The 20,350-nt window shown below is 50.5% G+C and overlaps 1 protein-coding gene and 1 long non-coding RNA gene across 4 annotated transcripts in view; one reads left to right on the forward strand and one right to left on the reverse strand.

Annotated features, from left to right (window-relative positions):
- BDH1 (3-hydroxybutyrate dehydrogenase 1) overlaps positions 1-20,026 on the forward strand; it is a 37,875-nt gene extending 17,849 nt beyond the window's left edge. For all 3 annotated transcript variants that reach the window (XM_044252047.1, XM_044252048.1, XM_044252046.1), the window contains exons 5-7: positions 11,664-11,805; positions 17,884-18,036; positions 19,192-20,026. In XM_044252047.1, coding sequence (XP_044107982.1) covers positions 11,664-11,805; positions 17,884-18,036; positions 19,192-19,661 — 765 coding nt within the window. In that variant the 3' untranslated portion in view covers positions 19,662-20,026. The remainder of the gene's footprint in view (positions 1-11,663; positions 11,806-17,883; positions 18,037-19,191) is intronic.
- LOC122908824 lies at positions 4,370-5,505 on the reverse strand. The gene is made up of 3 exons (XR_006385029.1): positions 5,326-5,505; positions 4,767-4,938; positions 4,370-4,661 (listed from the first exon to the last, which is right to left on the reverse strand). It is a non-coding gene; the product is annotated as an uncharacterized LOC122908824 (long non-coding RNA).
- Positions 20,027-20,350: the final 324 nt, after the last annotated feature.

Genomic DNA, 20,350 nt, shown 5'->3' on the forward strand with positions numbered 1-20,350 from the left:
ACTCCCATCCATCCCCATAACGTTTTTCATCTTGTAAAACTGAGACTGTACCCAATAATAATAACTGTCCATTTTCCCTTCTGTCTACCCCCTGGCAACCACCACTACAATTTCTGTTTTTATGAATTTATCTAAGTACCTCATATAAGTAGAATTTTATAGTATTTGTCTTTTTTGTGACTGGCTTATTTCACTTGGCATAATGTCCTGGAAGGTTATCCCTATTGTAGCATATTACAGAATATGTTTCCTTTTTAAGGCTGACTAATAGTCCATTACATGTATATATCACATTTTGCTTATCCATTCATCTGTCATTGGACACTGGGGTTGCTTCCAACTTTTAGCTATTGTGAAAAAGGATGCTATAAACATGGATATATGAGTATCTCTTTAAGACCCTGCTTTCAATTCTTCTTGGTATACACCCAGAACTAGAATTGCTAGATCTCATGGTCTGTTTTTAACTGAGAAACTGCCATATTGTTTTCCACAGTGGCTGCACCATTTTACATTCTCACTGACAGTGTACAAGGATTCCAGTTTTTCCACATCCTTACCAATACTTGTGTTTGTTTGTTTGTTTTTGTAGCTATTTTAAGGCTGAGGTTAGTATCTCATTGTAGTTTTGATTTGCATTTCCCTAATGATTAGTGATGTTGAGCATCTTTTCATGTGCTTATTGGTCATTCATATATCTTCTTTGGAGAAATGTCTATTCAATTTCTTTGCCCAGTTTTAAACTGGATTGTTTGTTTGTTGTTATTATTGTTGAGTTTTAGGACTTATATATTCTGGATATAAATTCCTTATCAGATATATGATTTGTATATATCATCTCCCATTCTAAGGGTTTTTTTTTATCCCATGGGTAGTGTGTCTTGATGTACAAAATTTAAAAATTTTTATGATGTCTGATCTGCCAATTTCTTCTTTTGTTACCTGTGCCTTTGATGTCATGTCCAAAAAATTGTTGCTAAATGCAAAGTTGTGACGCTTTTGTTCTGTTTCTTCTAAGCACTTTATTTTGGGGGGTCTTATATTTAGGCCCTTGATCCATTTCAAATTAATTTTTGTATGTGGTATTAGGTAAGGGTCCAGCTTCTTTCTTTTGCATGTGGACACCCAGTTTTCCCAGCACCATTTGTTGAAAATACTGTCCTTTCCCCCTCATTGAATAGTCTTGGCACTCCTGTCAAAAATCATTTGACCATCTCTGTCACTTCTTCTATTCCATTGTTCCATATGTCTGTCTTTATGCCAGTTTTAGACTGTTTTGATTAGTGTAGCTTTGTGATAAGTTTTGAAATCAGTAAGTCTGTATCATCCAGGTTTGTTCTTCTTTTTGAAGATTGTTTTGGCTCTTTAGGATCCCTTGAGATTTCCTATGAATTTTAGGACATTTTTTTTTGTGAAAGACACCCTTAAGATTTAGACAGGTATGGGATTAAAATCTGTAGATTGCTTTTAATAGTAGGTACACTTTGAGAATATTAAGTCTTCTGATCCATGAATGGGGGATGTGTTTCCATTTATTTCTGCCTTCCTTTACTTCTTTCAGAAATGTTCCATAGATTTCATTGTACAAATCTTTTACCTCCTTGGTTAGGTTAATTCCCAAGTATTTTATCCTTTTTGATGCTACCATAAGTGGGATTATTTTTGTAATTTCCTTTTCAGGTTGTGTGTTGTTTGTGTACAGAAATGCAGCTGCTTCTATGTGTTGACTTGATATCCTGCTACTTCGCTGAATTCATTTATTAGTTCCAATAAATTCTCTGGGGGAATCTTTAGCTTTTTCTACATATAAAGTCATGTTATCTGAAAACATAATTTTCCTTCTTCCTTTCCAATTTGTATGCCTTTCATCTCTTCAACAGACTCCAGAGTTCGAAAATAGTGCACCTGTCTAGATGGGGAAAGCGATTCCTGGTGCTTCCTACTTTCCTGTCTTCCCAGAATCCCACTTCAAGCTGATTATTTAATACCAGGACTACCCAGGACTTGGGCTGGGGTTGGTAGTTGTGTTTTCATTGCTTTCTTAACGATTGGTTCATCTGTTGCTTTAGACAGCCCATACCTTTTCTCTTCACTTCCGTCTCACTTGTTCTTCCTAGCTTTGATCATTCATTCATTTACTCGTCCATTTGGCAAATGTTCCTGATGTGCCTGCCCCTTTGATAGGTGCTGTAGAAGATGATACCCTGGTCCCTGCATTTAGGAAGCTCCATGTCCAGTGGTGAAGGACAGCCATGCACAGACTTACCTGGAAGAGTTAGAGTGAAGAGGGTTCTCAGAGTTGTGTGGAGTGTTTAACAAGAGTGCGTAGAAGGAAGGCATTGATCCTGGTCTGGCAGAGGAGGGGACATCCATTCTGGACCATGGAGAATAAGTAATGCTGTTCCAGGTAGTGACTGAGGATCCTTTGCAATTCATCAAGTGGAATTTAGGGTGTCTGAAGGGAAGCCCTGGGCCGTGAGGCTCCAAAAGGGAGAGGGGACGGTTCTTCCAATTTGGAGAATTGTGCAACATCACCACAGTCCATCACTTGGAAATTTCTCTCTTGACTGTCTGCACTTGAAGCCCCACACCAACCTCTGGTCCTAGGTAGCACGGATTCCTGTCTCTTTAGATTGGCCTTTTCTGGACTATTCCTGCATGGAATCGTACAACGCATAGGCTCTTGTGGCAGGCTTTTTTCACTCAGCATAATGTTTTTGAGATTCTTCATGTTGTAGAAAGTATCAGTAGTTCCTTCCTTTTTATTACTAGATAGTATTCTATTGGACGGATATACTACATGTAAAAAATTAATTCACTAGTTGATGGATATTTGGATGAAATGTTTGGGGTTTTGGCCATTATGAATTATGCAGCTATGAATATTCACATACATGTCTCTGTGTAGATATGTTTTTACCTAATTCCTTTTAACAGAATTTAGAAACCAACATCAGTGCTCTTTGTCCCTCTCTGTGGACAGAGGTAGACGATGTATAGATCATCACAAGGCATATATATACATGCACACATGATATTTATTTATATTTATCTCCTTTGTGCATTTCCTATAAATACCGCATGCACGCACACACACACACACACACGCTCACACACAAACATAATTCATGATGTTATATTGACCTTCTAGTCTTCTTCAACACAACAGCATTCTTCCTTGCTTCCCTCATTCCATATTTGTTTCTTCCTTTTTCTGCCACTAGAACCTTTATTCCCAGCTATATCAATATATTTACTCATTTGGTCAGTCCTATAATACACACACAATTGCTATGTTGATACCATCACAAACACAAAACTCCTAAGTTGTGTCAGCTTGGTTCCTCCAAGAAGCAGATACCAAAATCGGATAGAATGTGCAAGAGATTCATTCAGGAAGAGCCTGTGATGGCTACAGGGGAATAGGGCAGGAAAAGGCAGGAAAATCCTGTAGATTTTCAGTGTTATTCTGGGGTACCCGACTGGCTTATAGGGACTGTGTAATTTCACATTCCCACCAGTAATGTATGAGAGTATCTGTTTCTACACGATTTCCCCAATAGTGTACTTGAAGCTTTTTGGTTTTTGCCAGTCTGAGAGGTGAGAAATATACCCCAGTACAGTTTTAATTTGCATTTCTTCTGTTGTGAGTGCATGTCCTGGTCTTTAAAGGCATGAATGACCCAGAAGCTGCCATATAGCAACCTGTGGTCTCCCTCTATTGGCCAGAACTTAGTCACTTGGTCTTACCTGGCTGTGCTAGGGAAGCTGGGAAATGTAGTTCGTATTCTGAGAAATGTACCTTGCTTGAAGTCAGGGGGTTCTACCGCTATAGAAGAAGGGAAGAATGGGGCGTTTGGGACAATTTGCTGTCTCTGCTCTGTAGATGAGATATTTTCTTTAGATTGAAGGCAGTAAGAATCCAGAGAAGCAATTATTTTTAAACCAGGTTTAATATCTATAAAAACAATACCCGTTCAATGAAAAGTTTCAATAATATAAACAAAAATAATAAAGTCTTTTGCACTGCCACGGTTTGAACATATATTCAGATCAGAGAGGGTTTATTTGTCCTTTTAATTTTTCCTTCTTTTGAATTATGAAAGTAGTACGTTATTTATAATAGATTCAAACCCGACAGAAGTGGATGATGGAAACAAGTGGAGTCTTTTTACTGCAGTCTCTTGCTGCAGAGTAACTAAAATGTATGTGTGCACATTATTTGTGACCTTTGCTATTATACTCCAAGCCACAATCAATCGTCTTACACATATCTTTGCTTGCTTTCATTAGTAATTCTTAGAAAAATTTTCTAGATGTGAAAATACTGGGTAGAAAGGTGTGCAGATTTTTGGTTTCATTCAAGTCTGTCAAACTGCTGCTCCCAAAAGCCACACCAATGCCTGCTCCCTCTGACATGCATGCAAAAACCTGTTTCAGGACGGATTTGGGGGTGATGGGTGGGGCATGCTGGAGTTGGGTTCTCCGCATAATGTGGACCTGCTTCAGCATGTCCTCGCAGGTGCTGGGATGCCACAGAACGTTTTGTACCTCTGAAGTTCTTTCTCCATGTTTCCAGCACCTGTGTCATCATGCGGGCTTGTCCAGTGGTGCAGGGTCTGTATCTCGACTCCACAGTCCAGGGCAGAGGCTGCTGAGTGCTGACAAGTGAGAGAGAGAGAGTCAGGACCTTGGATTCTAGTCCCCTATCAGCCACTAGCCCAGGGACTAGGCAGACGCTTTCCCTCCCCGCGCCCCTTACTTACAATAATGGGGTTGGACTGCTCTGACGTCCTTCCACCGGCCACAGCTGTGATCCTGATTTAGTGACTGGTGTTTTCGTCAAAATACCAGAGGGGGAGGTCACTGCCGGCTTATGCCTGTCGGTGTTACTTGTTGACTGTTTTGGCGTCATGGTGTGTCTCCGCTGGTCAAAAGCTAGAGGAAGGGGCACCTGGGTGGCTCAGTGGGTTCAGCCTCTGCCTTCAGCTCAGGTCATGATCTCAAAGTCCTGGGATCGAGCCCCGCATCCAGCTCTCTGCCCAGCAGGGAGCCTGCTTCCCCCTTGCTCTCTGCCTGCCTCTCTGCCTACTTGTGATCTCTCTCTCTGTGTCAAATAAATAAATAAAATCTTAAAAAAAAAAAAAAAAGCTAGAGGAGGCAGAAGTCACTAGAGGTTTGAGTTAACGATGCAAATCAGAAAGCAGTTGGAGCCACTGGGGACCACGGTAAAGTCCTCCAGCCCGCTGCTGAGATGTTAAGCCACATGGTGGATTCCGGCTACGTCTGTCCCCCCAAACTCTGCCTGCTCCTCCTTAGACTTACCCCTCCTCTCCTGCTTCAGGTCTTGGTGCCTTGGGCCAGCTCAAGGGCTTGGCTCCAGCAGATGTCTCTCGTCTCCCGCATCATTAACTCCTCACGCTCTGCTGGGTCGTTTTGGCGCATGCGTGTGTGCACGCCACACGCCCACACGCACAGGCTGACCGTTTCCCATCCCGTGTGCACTACTGGCTCACTTCTTGGCACCCCCAGAGGGTTGTTTGTACTAGATCGTTTCACCTGTTTACTTCCCATGTTTCTTTCAGCCTACACAGATCGGGCTTTGGGCTCCTCCCATCTGTTTATTTGTTCTTTCAACTAATAGGTATCTCTTGAGCACCTACAAGAGCCCACAGTATTCTCCTTTGGAGATATAGCCTATACTGATTCAGTGAGAAGTTCTTGCCCTTGTGGTGGTTACACGGGGTGCGGGGGGGGTGTGACAGAAAAGAAGATCGATAAATAAGTAGATTGCTTTTCTGTGGGTTGTGGAAGCTATTGGGAAAAAGAAAGCACGAAAAGGAGACAGAGAGTGAACATGGTAGAGGGGCTGTTGGGTTTTATTTTTTTACTTTATTTATTTATTTATTATTATTATTTTTAAAGATTTTATTTATTTATTTGAGAGAGGGAGAGAGAGCATGAGAAGGGAGAAGCAGACTCCCCAAGAAGCTGGGAGCCTGATGTGGGACTCGATCCCAGAACCCCAGGATCATGACCTGAGCTGAAGGCAGTGGCTTAACCAACTGAGCCACCCAGGCATCCCGGCTATTGGGTTTTAAAGAGGAAAGAAAGAACTTACTGAGAAAGTGACATTGGAAGGAGGTAAGGGGTTAGGGAACAAGTCTCAAAGATAGAAGGGGTAATAAGGGACAGCCAAGCCTTTGTGTGCCTTTGTGTTAGAGACCAGCAGGGGGTCACTGTGGCTGCGCAAGGGAGGGAGGCGGGAGAGTGGAGTGGGGGGGCAGGTCTTGTATCATAGAAGGGACAGACTGCCTCTCTCTGGGTACAAGGGATAGAAGGGACAGACTGCCTCTCTCTGGGTACAAGGGAAGGCTCGATAGGCCAAGGTGGCATCTTGCTGCCATATGGAAGGACGGACAGGAGTTTCCTGAGGTGGGTGCTGATAGCGTATTTGGACATCATCAGCAGTCCGAGGAAGCTGAAGCCCAGAGCCGTCACAGAGTAAGAGGAGACCAGCTGGGCAGAGAAGTCAGGGCCGGACCGGGGAGTGGGGGGTGCCAGGGTGCCTCTGATATGGCTTTTATCGAGGATGCCAGCAGCCCCCATTTTGCTGGATCGAGTGGCCCCTTCTCAGACCAGAGCATACTGAACCTATACACAGCTTTAACCAAACAAACCACTCTTTCGTGTTACCCTTTGTTGCATGACTTTTGGATACCCTGCTCTCTTGTTTTGCTTCCCCTCCCTTGCTAGCGCTCCCACTGCTCAGCCTGTGACCGTTACAAGGCCCCAGGCTTGTTCCTCTTCACCGTTCCTTATGCGCGTGACAGACAATTCCATTTTACCTGGCGAGTGTCTTCATCCAGCCTGGAGGTGCTGGACCACCTAGCAGAACAGGCCGAGAGTCTGTAAAACCCTGCTGCCAGGTTCAGTCCGTCATCTGGCTCAGTGTGGTCGAAATGGAGGTGGAGAAGGTTGGAGAAGGTTGAGAGGTTGGACGGAGTTGTTTCCGTGCTGTGATATTTTCCCTCTGGTCTCAGTGAGGTGGGCTTCAAGAACACTACTTGGAGAAACAGACTCTTAGCTAAGGAGAACAGACTGATGGACACCAGAGGGGAGGCAGGTGGGGGGATGGAGGAAACGGGGGATGGCAAGGAAGGAGCGCAGTTGTCCTGATGAGCCCCGGCTGGGGTAAGGAAGTGTGAGATTACTGAATCGCACGCCTGAAACTGATAGAACACTGGATGTTAAATAATTGGAATTAAAATAAAAACTTAAAGAACTACTGGAGGGGTGCCTGGGTGGCTCAGCTGTTACATGCCTGCCTTAGGTTGGGTTATGATCCCAGGGTCCTGGGATCAAGCCCACATGGGGCTCTCTGCTCAGCGGGAAGCCTGCTTCTCCCTCTCCCACTCCCCCTGCTTATGTTCCCTCTCTCACTGTGTCTCTCTCTGTCTAATAAATAAATAAATTCTTTTTTTTTTAAAGAATGGGGATGAATAATCATGTAAGGATGGAGAGGGTTTTTTTTTTTTTTGAGATTTTAAAAATTTATTTTTTTAACAGAGATCACAAGTAGGCAGAGAGGCAGGCAGAGATAGAGGAGGAAGCAGGCTCCCCGCTGAGCAGAGAGCCTGATGCGGGGCTCAATCCCAGGACTCTGGGATCATGACCTGAGCCGAAGGCAGAGGCTTTAACCCACTGAGCCACCCAGGCACCCCATAAGTAAATAAATTATTAAAAACAAACAAACAAACAAACTCCTAGAGAGCTTACCATTAATGCCCCGGGGTCCTCAGCCACAGAAGGGTATGTTAATATTGACCAAAAGACGCCTGGAGGCCCAAGAATGAGGCCGGAGTGTCTCATCTGGGAGGAGAGCGGAGAGAGCTCCACCAGGAGAGGGCTGTCCTGCCTGGGTCGGACACTCTGGCCTGGACGTGATGTGGATGAAGGAGAGAGCTCCTGGAGTCATCGTAAGGGCACCCATCCAGTGAGACTCCTAGGACCGCCCGTGTTTCCCCAGCCGAAGGGGTGCCTCACTGAAGCCCGGGTAGAGAAAGAAGAGGCCTGGCTGGAGGTGTCCGGGGGATGGATCTCTGCAGAACGCATGAAAGCACGCCCTGCAGGGAGGGCCAGCGCTTGTGCACCTGCTGTCCCTGGACACCCAACAGCAGACAACAGGACCAGCCTCAGAAGACTGCCGTCTTGCCCCTTTATTTGCCAGCCCCTGGATCCAACCCTGGAAGGGTCATAGATTAAGGAAGACATGAGGAGGACCTAGAAAATAAGGGGAAAGGCAGTCTTCACCCCTGTTTGGCGTCCATGGGCTTCCCACACTCCCCAGGCCTGGGTCAGGACAGGCTTTAAATTGCACAGAAGCTGCAGGACTTGGGTTTTCAAACCAGGCTTCTCTGGGGTTCCTTGATTAGTAGACTGAACTGGACCCTTGAAGTCGAACAAAGAGGCTATTATCTGAGAATGCATGGAAACACTGTAAGAATTGCCTAACTTGTCATGCAAGGGTAGAAAAGAGCTCACTGATGAAATGGAAAGGGATAATGATAAAAGTGGGTTTATCAGTCAACCAGTTCCATAGTCACCAACACAGCAGGACTCGAAGCTTGTCCGCGAGCAGCAAGACTGATGAAGATGAGGACAGAAACCCTGGAGCCAGGGAGGCGGTGGGGCCCAAGCAGTGTAGCCTTGGACTGAGGACAGTTGGATCTGGAAGGAGACTGGCCACCGTGCTCTGTGGCCCCGGGGCTAAGGGTGGTCAGCAAAGGTTTTCTCTGAACAGTGAAGGCAAGCTGACTGTCTCTGTCCCCGCTGACAAGGCCATCGGAGCGGGATGTGGAGGCCGTTTCAGAGTGAGGAGGACTGCTGGGGAGACCTGGCAGGGGAAGGGAGGAGATGGGGTTCTCTCCTGGGATCCTGAATGCTGAGCCTGAAGCTGTGAGCCGTGGGACGAACGGCTGGTTTCCTCCGAGAGCAGGTCTCAGCTGCCACACTCCAAACCGAGTTCATGTGGGGACCCCGAGCCAGGTGAAGAGCCTCCCTGGGGGACCTTGGAGACATGGGCTCAGGGCTGGCTGGAGGCTCAAGGAGACGTCTGGTGTGGAGTCTGAGAGTTGCCAAAATGTGGTGGCAGGGTTCACAAAGGCCAGGAGGAGAACAGGGTGCTCAGGGGCCTATCTTCTTGGAAGTAGGCGTCAGCACCCGCTCAGGGACGCGGTCTGCCTGGGCTCCACTCTGAGGGGCATTCGAGGAGGCATGACATGAAGACTGCATTCAAACAAGATGCATGTTTTCTTGGTGTCTGTGGGCACCAGCCCTTCCCTCCTCTGGACTGGAAGCTGTCGTCTCTGGGAGTTATTTGCTGGCAGACCCTCTGCAGGAACGGTAGCAGAAGCTCTAGGCCTATACATGAGATACCTGCCATGTTGTCCGGGAAGTGGGCACTGCCAGGGAGTTTCAGAGCCAAGCCTTAGACTAACCAAGCCTCACACAGGGCTGCCCTGGGCAGAGGGGACTCTGGGTGTCATTGGCATGCCTGGTGCTGGGCCAGGCAGAGATTCAGAGGGCCACACGTGCTGCTTCTTTTCAGGCCCAGAGCAGAGGCTCCCTGGAGAGGCTGACTGTTTAAGAGTGGAAGAGCTCTTGGGGGCAGTGGGGACCAGCCTGATGCCTGTGTGATGCCGGGGTTTTCTCCACACCGTGTTCCCCACCCTGCCCCAACCCTGACCTCCACTTTCATTGTCCAGACTCCTCTGGGGCAGTCTTGCCATCTGGATGATGAAAATCATTCCTCATTTTGGGCTGAATTTGACTTTTTGGCCCTGCTTCTGTTTGGTGGGCTCCATGGGACCAGACTGCTCCCTCAATCTTGTGTTCTTCCCAGGTCCCTCTCCAGAGCGATTATCTCCAGCCTCTCTGGCCCCAATGGACACAGTCCGTTCACTACTGTCTCCTGTGTCTCTCTGATGTGGTGTGATGCGAACGTCTTGTTCTGGGGTTAGGGTTCTTCTGGTTCACACCACTTAGCAGGCTGAGCCTAATTCCTAGAGAGCTTTTCACCATGGATGTATGCGGCCATCCATATGCTTCCTACTCTTGGCCTTGCCAGGGAGGTTAGCATCAATACCACCTGTATCCCGCGCACGTCCTTGCTGAGAGTAGGTATTTCCCTCTCACTGCAGCCCCTGGCAGCTCCTGCTGTCCTCTCACTAGATGCCTTCCTGTTTCCTGCACCACTGAGAAAGTCACCGCCAATTACATTGTAACTGACAGTGTTTGTTTTTCACAACGGTGTAGCTCATCCCTAAGGTGGAGAAGATACGGGTCCTAGAAAGAATGAAATATGGTAATAGAACCCGCCTCACGGCGTGCAGACTAATGAGAAATGTATGTCAAGTGCTTAGCACAGTGGGAAGAACCGTCAGCACTCAGTAAATGACGCTGGCTTTTATTCACGTCCTCCATCAGCTTACCACCGCGCCCCAAGAAGACCCCTGCCCACTTCCCCAGCCTCCTGTGCAACGACTTCCTTATGCATCTGCTCTGCCTGCAGAGGCCTCACCGCTGTCTGAAATGTCCCATTTCCCAGGGCTGCTCTGGTCCTTGACCTTGGCTATCACTTCTCCTGAAAGGCCTGTCCCACCTTCTGGGCAGCCTCTCCCCTCCTGCCAGCTTTCATGCCGCAAACACTGCCCACATTGTTCCCTTATGCACCTGCCCCCTTCGCGAAAATGTGCCTCTTTGATAACAGGGGCTGAGTTATTTATTTTTGTGTATCTAGTTCTTAGCGCAGGGCTGGGACATGATGGAGGCCCAGGGAATGTTCGCTGAGTGAGTGACCCTTTCTCATGTTTAGTAATGCTTGGATTTAGCTCGACAGTTTAACAGGTTTTTAATAAAGATGACTCCATCATTCCAGTAACCTGAGCAGGTCAGGACAGGTGGCGTTGTCCTTATTTCTTATTTCGAAGCTGGAAAAACTGGGCACCTGTGAAGGGTTGCACCTGAGGGCACAGAGCCTGGGTAGTGATGGGACTGGAATGAGAGCTGCTCTGGCTTCTGACCATCTTGGTAGTGACAGGCCTGTGGCTTAGACCAGAGGTGACAAACCGGCAGCCTCCGGTCACATGTGGCCTGTGAATGTGCTTTGCTTTACACAGTGTTTAGTTTTTGTTTTTTAAACGTGAGTAAGTTGCCAACACTTAAAAAACTGGGAAGTCTAATTACTAGCTTAAACATCGGAGCAGCTGGTAGGCCTGGGCTACACCCATACCCATGCTGGCAGCAGCTGGCAGGGGTGGAGAGGTAGGCATGTGCTTTCATTCCCAAGTCCCCACCCCCCTCATTGTCGGACACCCACATGCCTAGCCCTGGTGGGGCCTCACTTCGCAACCTTGGCTTAGAGAGAGGCTCCTTCCAGGAAAGCCTTGGGGGCTTGTGTCTGTGGCACTTGGTTTGGCTTGACATGTGGTCAGTCCTGGGACTGAAGAGAGCCACCTGCCAGATGAGCAGCCCCAGCGGGTCTCCAGAGACTCTCCGGAGTTGTTAGTAAGCCCCAGGCTCTGGCAGGGCCTCGGCCTGGTCCTCCGACTGGAGGCAGGGTGGGAAGGAGGTGGTCGAAGCAGCTCCTCTCTCCTCCCCAGGACAAAGGAGATGATGGGGTCAAGGAGCTGGATAGCTTGAAGAGTGATCGACTAAGAACTGTCCAGCTCAATGTCTGCAAGAACGAGGAGGTGGAGAAAGTGGTGGAGATCGTCCGCTCGAGCCTGGAGGACCCTGAGAAAGGTAGGGGGCCCGTTGGGGCCGCAGGGGGTAGTGCACCAGCTGTTCTGAGGACCCCTTTCCTCAACACTACTCCCCATTTACCGGTATCTTGCAAAAGCCTGCTTGCCCTGCTGTTGAAACTCTTCCTCTCACACAGCGGGAGGAAGTGGGTTAAATTAAACACACCTGTGCAATAAGGTAATGGGAAATAAACCCAGAGGTGCTTTCAAAACCTCTAGGAGTGGTGAACAGATGAGCACAGGGGCAGATCAGTTCAGACAATATTCATCAAATGCCTACTCTGGGCCAAGTGTTGGGGACACAGAGATGGCCAAGACATAGTCCTTGTTCCCAAGGACCTCTCCAAGGTTCACTGGGGGGCTAACCCGAATGATCTCCACACCCCCTCTCAGAAAGCAGCACAGGACAGAGGGTCACAGCCCAGTCCTGGGTGGGGTGGGGAGCCCATTAGGGAGAGCAGATTGTGGCAGGGTGCAAGAAGGGCATTCCAGAGTCAGGGAGAGAAGGAACAATGGTGGGAAGCACACAGGATATGCGGGGGGCCAAGTCCGTGGTCAAGTCTGGTGGAGGTGGTGGCAGTTAGTGGGGTTGAGAACAGAGGTCCTCCAGGGCCTGGGGCCCATAGCCGCACTCCTGAGGACACCAGGCCCACTGTCGATGTCCCAGGGGGAATGAACTGTCAGTCTGGGGACTGGGGCAGCAGTGTAGAGGGTAGATTTAGAGGGAGAGCATGAGTGCTGGAGTACTGAACAAGGGCAGTGGGTGTTTGGGGATGTAGAGGGATCAGAGTCGGGAAGGCATAGCTGGCTGGACTTGGTGATGGATACATGTGGGGATGAGGGAGGGGCACGAGGCCTCTCCTGATGCCCGGTACCCCCCAACCCACTGCAGGAGCATGATGAGGGATGGAGAGTGCCCATGGGATGCCCTGTGGGAATGTCTGGATGGAGACCAGATGTCCAGGCCTGGAGGTGAAGCTAGAGTAGGCAAGATGGTGGGCTTCCTGGGAACATGAGCAATCAGGGGTGGAGAAGGGGAGAGGCAGCTGGCAGAGAGGTTGGGGACTGTGCCCCTAGAACCTGGAGGAACAGAAAGTTTGAGGGCCAGTCACTGACAAGGTCACCTGCTGCAGAAAGTTCCAGTTCTCTTCCAGTTCAGCCCAGGGAGGGATCTTGGTGGGAGGGGCTCTGTCCAACAGAAGGGAGGGGACCCCGTTCATGGAGCACACAGCCGTGATAATTCTGGGCGACTTGCTTCCTCTTAGGTGTTTACCTTCCTGGCCAACCAGGCAGAGAGGGTTCTCTCTTTCCCACAGACAGGGTGGGGGCATCTCTCCCAAGTGGTGACTTCAGGCCTTAGGAGGGAGAAGGGGAGGACAGGGGACCACCAGGGGCGGGGCTGGGCTCTGCCGAGCCTTTATGAGCCAAACGGAGATGCTGCTGTCAGCCAGCAGCTGCCTCAGAGCTCCTGTGCCATGTGGCTGTCAGGGAAGTTGTTGCTTAGGCTGCCAGCCTGTCCCTGATGCATCCCCTTGGCAGCCCTGGGCCACCCTCACCTCCAAAGAGGGCCATTCCCAGGCTGGTCTGCTTTCAGAGGAGAGGCCTATGAGTTCCCTAACTCACCAAACATCTATTTCATAATTAACAGGCAGAGCCAGGGCTCCTGTCCCATTAAGAAGAGGCAGGATGTGTCCCCCTGGGGTGATTCCCCGCTCTGGAGGTACAGCCCACCTCACCCCTCCCGCCTGCTTTCATCAACCAGGAGGCAGGAGTCCGTGCTGTGAGGCCACTTCATGGCAGCCTGAGGGTTTGTGGTGATCCACGGCGCCCATGGAAAGAACTCATCACTGTAGACCTGAGAACAGAGTGGGGCTGCACCCGACCTGGGGGCTGCTCAGGACCCTGGTCCCGCTGCCAGGACAGAGTCACCTCCATTCCCTGTATTGGTCTGGGCCAGTTCGCTTGACCGGCAAGGCAGGGCAGACCCGGAGCCACAGGGAGAGGCACTCACCCGCCCTGCCCTGGGACGGAGTTCAAATCCTAGTCCCACCCCGATGCATAAACTTTTCCCTGCTGCCTTTTTCCAAATGACACATTCCAGTGAGGATTGATAAATCACAGCATGAGCTTACTTACCTAATACTGCATTTTCTGGCAAAAGATTTGAAGATTTTTTTGGTATGAAAAAGATGAGGAATCTGTTGGACCTGTGGTTGTCCTGGTTCCTCTGTCCCCATTTCTCCCTCCCCCCCTCTCTCTTCCCGGTGGCCCCCACCCCTGCCCTACCCAAGGCTGTCTTTCCTGGTAAGGAAAGAAGCTGTCCTTCTCCCCTTCTCTGGCAATGCTATCTCTGAACTCCAGGTGGCGCCCTTCTAGAACTTTCAGATCAGCCTGGGTTCCCTAAGCCTGTGCTCGCTTCCAACTCACTCTACCCAGGCAGGATCCTTTCAGGAGATAAGTGCCTTTCATCCTGGTTCTGTGGGACAGGAGAGCCAGCCTTGGGGGGTGAGATGAAGGGGCTTGTCTGATTAGAACAGGTGAGCCATCTGCCACAGCCAGCAGAGCTCTGAGGGACTGGATGGACACCTGGAGCCTGGAGACAGCACTGCCCACCCCATCCCAGCAAAAGGCTGAGTGAGCCAACCGGCAGGCTGTATGTTGAAACCATCACTTAACCTCACAGTCAGGAGATATTTGTTGAGTACCTGCTGTATGCTTGGTAGTGTGCTGAGCACCAATGAGGGTATGACCTGGCAGGAGGATTGTGGTTGGACACCAGCCAGATGTAAGTTGGTGGCTTCATGGCAGGACCTCTTCGGAACCATTACAGCACTGGGGACATTGTGCCATGGCTAGAGAAGACTCAGTCCTACATCTGGGACACCCTCAGTCTGAGAGTGGGAAGTCTGGAGTTATGGTGGGCTTCACTCTCTTACTAGAAGTGTGACCTTGGGCTCACACCTTCCCCTGTGTGGGCCTCAGCTTACCTATCTGTGAAGAGGGAGAAATGCTCTGCTCACACAGCCAGTGCTCATGCCTAGATCTGACCACTGCAGGCACATGAGTAGAATAACATGGGGTGAGGGTTGGAGTGCTGGGTGGAGCCAGGGAGCAGCAGAGGCAGGAGGAGCCATGAGGCAGGGGAGGGGCTGACTGTTCAGGCTTCCAGAGGGCAGAACAAGAAACCCAGCAAAGGAGGCCTCCCAAACCTGCTGCGAGAGGGAATCGTCAGAGCAAGAAGTGACCGAGAGAGGACAGAGGAGGGTCTAGCTGAGGGTCTGGCCAGGATGGAAGTGGAGGACAGAAGCTGTGACAGGGAGACCTGGGAGAAGTTTTCCAGTGATATAGGATGGAGACGACAAGGCCCCAGACTAATGCTGTGGAGAGAGGAAAAAAGGCACAGATTCGATGAGATGGCAGAGGAAGCCGACAGTGGCACAGGGTCAAGCATGAGGGCTGTGTCTTCACACAGACCAGAGTCCAAATTATCTTGTCCCCCTGTTAGCTGAGTGACACTGAGTAAGGTGCTTAACCTCATGGAGCCCCAACTGTGTCCTCCAGACCTGGGATAGCTTAGCTTTGGAACGAATGCACGCAGAGTGCTTAGCTCAGGACCGGACTCTGTCCTTTTGATCTTGATCAGTGATATTAATAGTTCTCATCAGATTGGGGAGAAGAGGTCCAGGGGCCTGTTAGCAAAGAGGAAAGTAAGGTGCGGGCTGGGGCAGCTGGAGCTTGCCATGCTGGTGCGTGGGGAGGGGATGCTGGGGACCTGTGTGCAGGGCACTGAGGTGAGAGTAACCGCCAGGAGGAGGAGACCACAGTCGGAGGAGAGCCATGAGTCCGAGGGGTACACAGGAGCCATTTACGTGGTGACTGCTGGGGCTGTTGCAGGGAAACAGCCGTCCCTGGGAATGAGCAGCAGTTTTCATTTTGAGTTTATGTGGAGTGTTGGCTGAGGACTCCTAGCTCCACAGACTGTTACTGCTTATCAGGTCAGCGGAGCTATAATCCAGGAGCCATGTGCTTTCACAGGTCAAGTTCAGTTACCCTTTTTTGGATATCAGTGTCAGCTGTAATTAGTTTTTTGTTAGGGAGAAAATAGGCATTTTAGGTGGGATGCGGTTTTGTGTGAACCAAACACAAAGCAGCTGCAAATTTCCATGAACATAAAGAAGACAAGGCTGCCTAGGCACGGAGCATAATTTGAGAGCAGGTGGTCTAGGACAGGACATGCCTGTATTTAGGGGGCGGCTAGAAGAAGGGCGGCCGGGAGGATAGAAGAGATGCTCCAAGGGAGGAATGAGTGTAGAGAACCATGAGTAGAGCTCATACTGGGGAGAGGTTGAGGGGAGTGAAGATGGGAGGGGAGGGTAATGGGGCACCCTTACCATGTTGCACCCCAGACACCGTGGGTCAGCAGCAGGGCTGGGACCCAGCATGACAGGGAAATGGGGTCTGGAGGGTGTGGTTTGTGTTCTCAGAAGCCTGGTCATGGAGGGAAGGAGAACAGATGGCGGTGTGAGAATGTAGCATGGTAAAGAGGAGGTTCTTTGGGATCTCGGGACATGGTATCTGTAGACCTTCATTCATCTGAGAAACCCTTACTGAGCATCTAATGTATTCAACATTGGAGGGAGGGAGCCAGGGGCAAGAGAAAGGTTAACGTTGCATAAAAAGGGAACAAGGAGTGACAGCTTACGGTTTGGAAGGTGGAGGGTGACAGGTCAGTCTTGGCAGGTGGTGGGAGGCCTCTGGCTCTTCCTGGGAAGAAGAGAGGGGTGAAGACTTCCGGGGAGGACGGGCTTTGGTGGCCGCGTCAGTGCTAGGTCCCTGGTGAGACCCGAGAGCTGTGGTTGCCGCTCAGCCGCTGTGGGGAGTGAGAGCTTCACGAGCACTTTGTTAACTAGCAGTTTCCTTCCCTGATAAATGTTCTTAATTCTCCATAATTGAAGGAGAAGGCACAAGAGGTCAGTTGAAGCTTTAATTTGGATAACACGGAAGGAATGCAGCTAGAGACCAATTACTCTGTCATGCATGCAAACTCGTTTCCATGATTAACTTGGAAAGCGAAGTGGGACCAGGGCTCCCACAGGCAGGAGGATAGCTCTGTCCCGAGGCTGCGGCCCATGCAGTCCTCACGCCCCACAGATGGAACTCAGAGGCCCTGCAAAGCAAGTTGGCCTCCCTGGGGCCTCCTTCCCTCATTCTGCTCTGCCTCTGACCAGTTGCACATGCTGAAGGGCCTCTGCTTCCCTGGTGACAAAAGTAGCTGTCAGAGCTCCAAGGATCCTTCTAGCACCAGGGTTCCCGGGTCTGCGGAAACCAGCTGTCCCCTCTCTGGTCTTATAGGAAACAATCAACCCAGGTTACTTGGAGAGTGTCTGTTTGCTCTAGCTCTGTCCTCTGCCTGGGACCACACAAGGCTGAGGGGTGTTTTCAACCTGCAGAGACCAGGCGTATACACACGGGTGGTGGGGCTCACCAGGGATAACAGCAAACAGTGCGTATTGTGGGAGGGGAAGATCCGAGGTCACGGTCAGGGGCTCAGGATGGATCAGGACTCGGGCTGGACCTGAGGTGAAGTCTTAGCTGAGCCTCTAACTGTATGAGGCCCTGGATACTGGGTCCCCTCCCTAGGCCTACAGAGAAGGCTTGGCTTGGAAGACTCTTGGGGTTCTCCAGGCCTTTGGCCAGAGGTGGAAGACAAGCGAAGTTGCAGGGGCAGGAATGGAGACACAGTGCAGGCTGCGGGGAGGTGACCGTGTGGAGCCAGTGGGAGTGACCCCAGGCTGCGGACATCTGGCAGGGCTGGGTCATCGTGGGCCTAGAGAGACCATGCAGAGAGACGTGAGATGGTAATTGGATGTTTTAGACTTAAGACAGGGTCCCAGCCTGTACCATAGGCCTCTCTGTCTCCTGTTACTCTTGGTGATTCTAGGAAATGTCCCAAGAGCCTTCGAAGTGGCAAGTTTGGAGGGAAAGGGACAAAAGTGAGGAGAGGCATGGCTTCAGGGTGATGGGTGGTGTCCGAGGCCAAGGCTGCATGGTGACAGTGGTTCTGTTCCATCCTGTCCAGGCCTGTGGGGCCTCGTTAACAATGCGGGCATCTCGACTTTCGGAGAAGTGGAGTTCACCAGCATGGAGACCTACAAGGAAGTGGCAGAAGTGAACCTCTGGGGCACCGTGCGGATGACGAAATCCTTTCTCCCCCTCATCCGAAGGGCCAAAGGTGAGTTGGAAAGGGTTTTCCTCCCATCCTGTCTTTTCATCTTTGCCTAGACTGGAAAGAGGTCTCTGCAGATCCAGCCTGCGTACCCCAGTGAGGCTGAGCACAGGACTTCCCGGGGGCCGTACAGGTCTCATGGAAGGGGGTAAGGCGAGCTGTCTTGGCCAGGCAGGTGGAAAGGTATGTGTGGTTTTCAGAAAGGAAGGCGGCTGAGAGGTCTCAGTCTCAAAGGCTCAAAGATTACAGCAGCCATCCCACTCTGGGGACCTAATCTAGAGAAATAACCACCTTGTGCTTGGGGCTGTGTCTATGTACAGCAACTACCAAGAGAGGCACTGGGAAGTCAGTCTTGGTAGATCCATTCTTTGGGTCACTAGGCTGCAGTTACAAAATAAGACTATTGTGATAGAATGTAAAATATAGTAATAATAATCTTCGAGATTAGAAATTTGGAAAGTAGACAGAGCACTCAGACCATGTTAGGTAGCCAAAGAAGTCACTGATTTGGATGTTCTCTCTAGATAGCAAACAATGATGGCAAAAAGGGGGTGATCCCATAGGATCTCTCCCAAAGTCTCAGCAATGATAGGATAAACCTCGAGAGCTTCTGTAGGATTGTAGAAGAAAACCCAACCCTCCAGAGACTTCCAACTTAGAGGTTTCTGAAAGGCAGCTCCCCAAGGTGCCCAGGTTGGGGCTGGGTCTTAACTTCCCGAGGGCATTCCCAGGACAAGCATGTCCCAGGTCCGCTTGGGCTTGCTTGGACGGGCTCCACCTCCATCCTGCTTCCCGAGGCCAGGCCTGTGGGAAAGCCTCTTGAGGTACCCACCGTCTTCTAGTACTGAAGACTCTGTCCCTCTGTCCTAGCACTAAAATCAGGTTCAGAACCCTGGCCTGGGCTGCCTGCTGCCAGCGCTCTAGCATCCATTCCGCATTACCCCACACCGTCCTGGATGCAGGCTGGCTCATTTCTCTTGGCCTGTCCTGCCTAGCATAATCAGGGGAAAGCTGGACATGTGGCCTGAGCTGACCTCGACTGTGTATTAGAAGGACCCCCTGACCCTGGGTAGTTCAGGCATCAAAGCAGCCTGCCTGGCCCCGCCCTCTGCCCGACCAGTCAGCGCCTTGTGAGCAAGGCTCTGCCGTCTTCCTCCGCAGGCCGCGTCGTCAACATCAGCAGCATGCTGGGCCGCATGGCCAACCCGGCCCGCTCGCCCTACTGCATCACCAAGTTCGGGGTGGAGGCCTTCTCCGACTGCCTGCGCTACGAGATGCACCCGCTGGGCGTGAAGGTCAGCGTGGTGGAACCTGGCAACTTCATCGCCGCCACCAGCCTCTACAGCCCCGAGCGCATTCAGGCCATTGCCAATAAGATGTGGGACGAGCTGCCCGAGGTAGTGCGCCGGGACTACGGCAGGAAGTACTTTGACGAGAAGATCGCCAAGATGGAGACCTACTGCAACAGCGGCTCCACAGACACGTCCCCTGTTATCAACGCTGTCACCCACGCCCTGACCTCTGCCAGCCCCTACACTCGCTACCACCCCATGGACTACTACTGGTGGCTTCGAATGCAGGTCATGACCCACTTGCCCGCAGCGGTGTCCGACCGGATCTACATACACTGAAGAGTTTCCCACCGGCCTCTGCTTGGGGGGCCCTGGTGGGAGGGAGGGAGGGAGCGCAGGAGGGTCGGAGGGAGGGTCTGGTGACGCTCCTCTTGGTGGCCTGCTTGTGCACTATCCACAGTCCCAGGAGGACCTACTGCCAATTGTAGCATTAACCACAGGGGCTAGCTCAGCCCTTCCTGGGGGCACCGTGAGTGGTGTGGGCTTCTCGGTGGGGGTGTGGAGTGGTGGGTGGGGTCCTTGTACCTTGAAACATGGTACGTCCATCTTTCTGAAGCTGATTTAATACAAAGACTTTGGGAAGACACGTTTATATTCAACACGGATTTATTATAAAATACAATACAGATCCTTTACATTTTAAAGCCGAATGACAGTTCAGAAATTTCTCTCATTTGATCCTGAAACCAGCCTCATGGTTTAAGGTAAAAAGGACAGATTTTTTTTTCTTTCTTTCTTTCTTTCTTTTTTTTTTTTTTTGTATACGAAGAATCTGTGGCCCAGAGAGGATAGGTGAGTAACCGTCTGTGGTTTGTACATGATCCAGGCTGTGTGATTCTGCCACCGCAGTAGAAACGCTTCACATTTTATGTTCCTGCCTGCTCTGGATCCAGTTATCTGAAGATCCTGTGATGGGCTCTGTACCCTCGCCTGAGCCAGACTCCCTACATGTCCACTGTGCATCCCTG

This window comes from Neovison vison, chromosome 6, assembly GCF_020171115.1.
Source record: "Neovison vison isolate M4711 chromosome 6, ASM_NN_V1, whole genome shotgun sequence".
In the NCBI taxonomy this organism is placed as follows: domain Eukaryota; kingdom Metazoa; phylum Chordata; class Mammalia; order Carnivora; family Mustelidae; genus Neogale; species Neogale vison.